Source organism: Tupaia chinensis, unplaced genomic scaffold (assembly GCF_000334495.1).
Source record: "Tupaia chinensis unplaced genomic scaffold, TupChi_1.0 Scaffold000473_1, whole genome shotgun sequence".
NCBI classification, from domain to species: domain Eukaryota; kingdom Metazoa; phylum Chordata; class Mammalia; order Scandentia; family Tupaiidae; genus Tupaia; species Tupaia belangeri.
In genome coordinates this window covers 2,214,910-2,219,371 of record NW_006159982.1, presented here as the reverse complement: position 1 = coordinate 2,219,371, position 4,462 = coordinate 2,214,910, and the positions used below count along the sequence as shown (strand labels likewise).

General features: G+C 43.7%; 1 protein-coding gene across 1 annotated transcript in view; it reads left to right on the top strand.

Annotated features, from left to right (window-relative positions):
- USH2A (usherin) overlaps nt 1-4,462 on the top strand; it is an 819,384-nt gene that overhangs the window by 754,417 nt on the left and 60,505 nt on the right. Inside the window, exon 62 of the mRNA XM_006155854.1 lies at nt 549-2,065. Within this exon, the coding sequence (XP_006155916.1) occupies nt 549-2,065 (1,517 nt within the window). The remainder of the gene's footprint in view (nt 1-548; nt 2,066-4,462) is intronic.

Here is a 4,462-nt window from a genome sequence, read left to right as displayed (position 1 = left end):
CCGTTTTTTGTGGAGAGCCAATTGCCCCCAAAGACAAAAAAAAAAAAAAAAAAAAAAAAAAAATCTCTGCGAAAAAATAAATAAATAAATAAGGGAGTTGAATAGTATACCCTACTTAAAAAAAATAAACACAGGAAAAAACCCATAATCACTATTTACATCAAAGAATCAGGTTCAAAAGCCCATAGCATTTTAGAAAAAATGCTCACATATTACCCTAACTTAAAAAAATCTTTTCAGAGAAAAACATTGTTTCTATTTCCGTGGACCTTATCTTCACTGGAAAAGCTCACATTCCCTAAGTTAATATCAGATGCTTCTTTCAGAGTAGGATCAACAGCATGAGTAATAAGGGAGCTAAAAAGAAGCTAAATAGCTACACCAGGAAGTCACATGCTAGGAATGATCGCCTTTCCTTCTCCTCTTACAGACATACAACGTCTACAGTGTAGGATCAACAGCATGAGGAATAAGGGAGCTAAAAAGAAGCTAAATAGCTACACCAGGAAGTCACATGCTAGGAATGATCACCTTTCCTTCTCTTACAGACATACAACATCTACAGTGACGGTCTCCTGGAGTACACTGGTTTGAATCGTCAGTTCCTCTTCCGACGCCTGAATCCGTTCACTCTCTACACACTGACCCTGGAGGTCTGCACCAGGGCGGGCTGTGCACACTCAGCCCCCCAGCCTCTGTGGACAGATGAGGCCTCGCCAGATGCTCAGTTGGCTCCTACAGTCCACTCTGTGGAGTCCAACAGTGTTGAGCTGAGCTGGTCCGAACCTGTTAACCCAAATGGAAAAATAATTCGTTATGAAGTGATTCGCAGATGCTTTGAGGGAAATGCTTGGGGGAATCAGACCATCCAGGCCAATGAGACCATTGTTTTCAGAGAATATAATACAGAAAGGAATACATTCATGTTTAATGACACAGGTTTACAGCCATGGACACAATGTGAATATAAAATTCAAACTTGGAATTCAGCAGGGCATACCTCTAGCTCTTGGAATGTAGTAAGGACGTTGCAAGCACCTCCAGCAGGTCTCTCTCCACCTGAGATATCCTATGTGTCTATGAATCCCCCAAAACTACTGATTTCCTGGATCCCTCCAGAACAGACTAATGGGATTATCCAGTCCTATAGGCTACAAAGGAATGGAATGCTCTATCCTTTCAGCTTTGATGCTGCCACTTTCAATTATACCGATGAAGAACTGCTTCCTTGTTCCACCTACAGCTATGCAATCCTCGCCTGCACGAGTGGAGGCTGTTCCACCAGCACACCCTCCAACGTCACAACCCTGGAGGCTGCTCCAACAGGAGTTAGCCCTCCAGTTCTCCAGACCGTTAGTGCCACGCAAATAAATGTGTCTTGGTCACCACCATCAATGCAAAATGGAGAGATCACCAAATATTTGCTTAGATATGATGGTAAGGAGTATCATGCTGGACGAGGCCTGTCCCTCCTAGTTTCCAACCTGCTGCCTTACACTCACTATCATTTCTCCCTTGTGGCCTGCACGCAGGGAGGTTGCACAGCTAGTGTGCCAAAATCGGCCTGGACAATGGAGGCCCCGCCAGAGAACATGGATCCTCCCAAATTGCAAGTCACAGGTTCAGAATCAATAGAAATCTCTTGGAAACCTCCAAGAAACCCAAATGGCCAGATCAGAAGTTATGAACTGAAGAGGGATGGGACCATTGTCTATACTGGCCTGGAAACACGCTATCATGATTTTACCCTTACCCCGGGTGTGGAGTATGGCTACACAGTGACTGCCAACAATAGCCAAGGTGGTGTTCTGAGTGCACTCGTCAAAGATCGAACCAGCCCCTCAGCACCCTCAGGAATGGAACCTCCTAAACTGCAGGCCAAGAGCCCTCAAGAGATCACAGTGAATTGGGACCCTCCAGTGAGGACAAATGGAGATATTGTCAACTATACCCTCTTCATCCGTGAGCTGTTTGAAAGAGAAACAACAATCATACACATAAACGCGAGTCACAATTCTTTCAGTACACAGTCATTTATAGTGAGCCAGCTGAAGCCATTTCACAGGTAGGTGGTAAAATCTAGGTTTGTTAAGAGCAAGTCATTGTCCTTTCTACTGCATGAGCCCTTGACCTGACTAAAAGCAAGATGTCCCCAGCCTTAACTATCCCCAATGGATAAAACATATCTCCAGCCAGCCAGAGCTTGCTTATGTAAACTCTGGAGAGCAAAATTCTTGCAGGTGTTGTTCAAGTCAGTTTTTCAGAAGCGTTTGTAATTCACCCTCATATCTGTAACAATTAGTGCATGCAGAGATGGGGCCAACTCCCAAGTCTAGTCCCTTCTGTAAACATGCAGACCCCTGAGCAGGTCTTTATTTATTTTATTTTATTTCTTTCATGAGAGCAAGGAAGAGGGAGAGAGAAGAGAGAGGCACTCTTAGCAGGTCTCATTACACCCCAATCTCCTTCCCCCAGCCTTCTATCCAGCCAGGATCTTGGGCATGCATATGCACCTGGCAACTTTCAGGTCAACTTGTGATCTGAAACTATGGTCAGCCATGTGGCTTCCAGCACTGTACAGCAGTCTGCTACCCCAGCTGAGTCCCTGAGCAGTTCTGTGAACACTGAGGATTCCTCTGACCCAGACTTGGAACAAGATGAGGTATTATTATAAAGTACCAGGTAAGGGCCAATTAGCAAGAACTACTTAACCAGCTGGATTTGGACTGAACCAAAATTTGGTTTGGGGAGAGCCATCGTAGCAAGTCCAGCCCTTCTTCAGGGATAACGAGGCTCCTGACTCTGTTTTCTCCCCTGCTTTAACAGGCCCTCAGCTTTCATAATTTCTCAGCACAGTGCCATTTGGCCTGCTCCTGTTTCCCCAGTGAGTTTTATCTGGGCTCTCCGACAGATGACCATGAAAGAGTGCTTCTCTCCCCACAAAGGAAGCAGCCCTCTTCCCATAGCTTAAAGAATTGTCTGGCATTTTTCCTCATCGCATTTTAAGTAACTTACATCCCCAGAGAGAAGAGTAATAAAAGGCATTTTATGCTTAAAATTTAGTAAAATGAACAGAACCACTTAAAAAAAATTAAAGGCTAAAAGAGTGTTGATTTCCAACCACCACAGGCAAAATTCAGCTATTATTGTAATCTACTGATATGTAGATTAGATCTCTCCTATAATTATCTCTGATCCATGGTGCTGTTTAAATGAAACATTCATGGTCTTAGGCACCTACTCATGACAATTATTTAGGGTTGTATTAAATATTAAACAGTAATTAAGACATGTACAGGTATCCTCCATAGCTAATGCGCATGCTATGTGAGTTGGCTTTCATGTTACTCTGATTCAGGGCATAAAGAATTCCTGATGTTAACGTTAGAGCTATACATGTTATACTGGCTTTCCCTTTACCTGATGGTACATGCACGCCTCAAAACTCATATTGCTCCCTTTTGAAACTCTTATTCATAAAAGACTTCTAGAGAAGTGAAAGGTTTGCAAAATGTGAGAGGGATACTTTTTCCAAGCTGAAAAGGGAAGTTTGACTTAGCTGATGAACCTAGCAATGATACTTAACGATGCAAATGAGGTCTCTTCCCTCTCCACTCTAATTGAAGCGATATGACGTTGATGACATAAAACAGAATATCATTTCTATGTGGAATTGGGGGCTATGTATTTTTGTTTGTTTGTTTGTTTCAGTGAGTTAGTATTTACTGAATACTGCAAGTTCATTTGTCCTTTGGGCACCCCCAGCTGAGCAGTAGATAAAATAACTAAGGGGTCCCGATGGTGGTGCAAAGGTGAAGGTGTGAGGCTCTGCAAGGCAATCCCACACAGGAAGGCTCCACGTTCAAGTTTGGAGACTTCTCTAAGTATGCCAGGTACATACCTGCCCTGGACCTAGGGCTGGCTGAAAGCTGGGGTGGACTGCACCCCTGTTCGGGGTGCTGTCTCTCTGTCTCTCTCACTCATGGAAGAAATTGGAAAAAAAAAAAAAGAAGAAGAAGAAAAAGCCTGGGAATGCCATAAGTAGCCAAAGGAATCTGATACAGAATTTTAAAACTACCACAGATAATCCAGAAAATTAACAATCCCCATGTGGAAATCAAATGTCAAAATTGACTTTACAGAATCGCTTAGAAGTCAGATCTACATACTCAGCTATGGATTGGATCACCGCTAAACTGGCAGGTGGATACAAGTGTGTGCATGCCCAAAATCCTGGGAGAAGAATGGAGGAGAAGGGATTGCGGCATGGCCACCCCCCTGCGGGGGTGATTTCTCACTTTCCTTCTCACTGTCTCTGTTTTTCTCTCTCTGTAGTGAGCACCTGCACCCTAAGGCAAAACAAAACAAAAACTGATAGCCCTTTTATGGTAGACATGGGCTTCAGAGGCGAGGGAGAAGATGAGAAACAGAGAAAGTGGTGAAAGACACCTTGAAGGGAAAG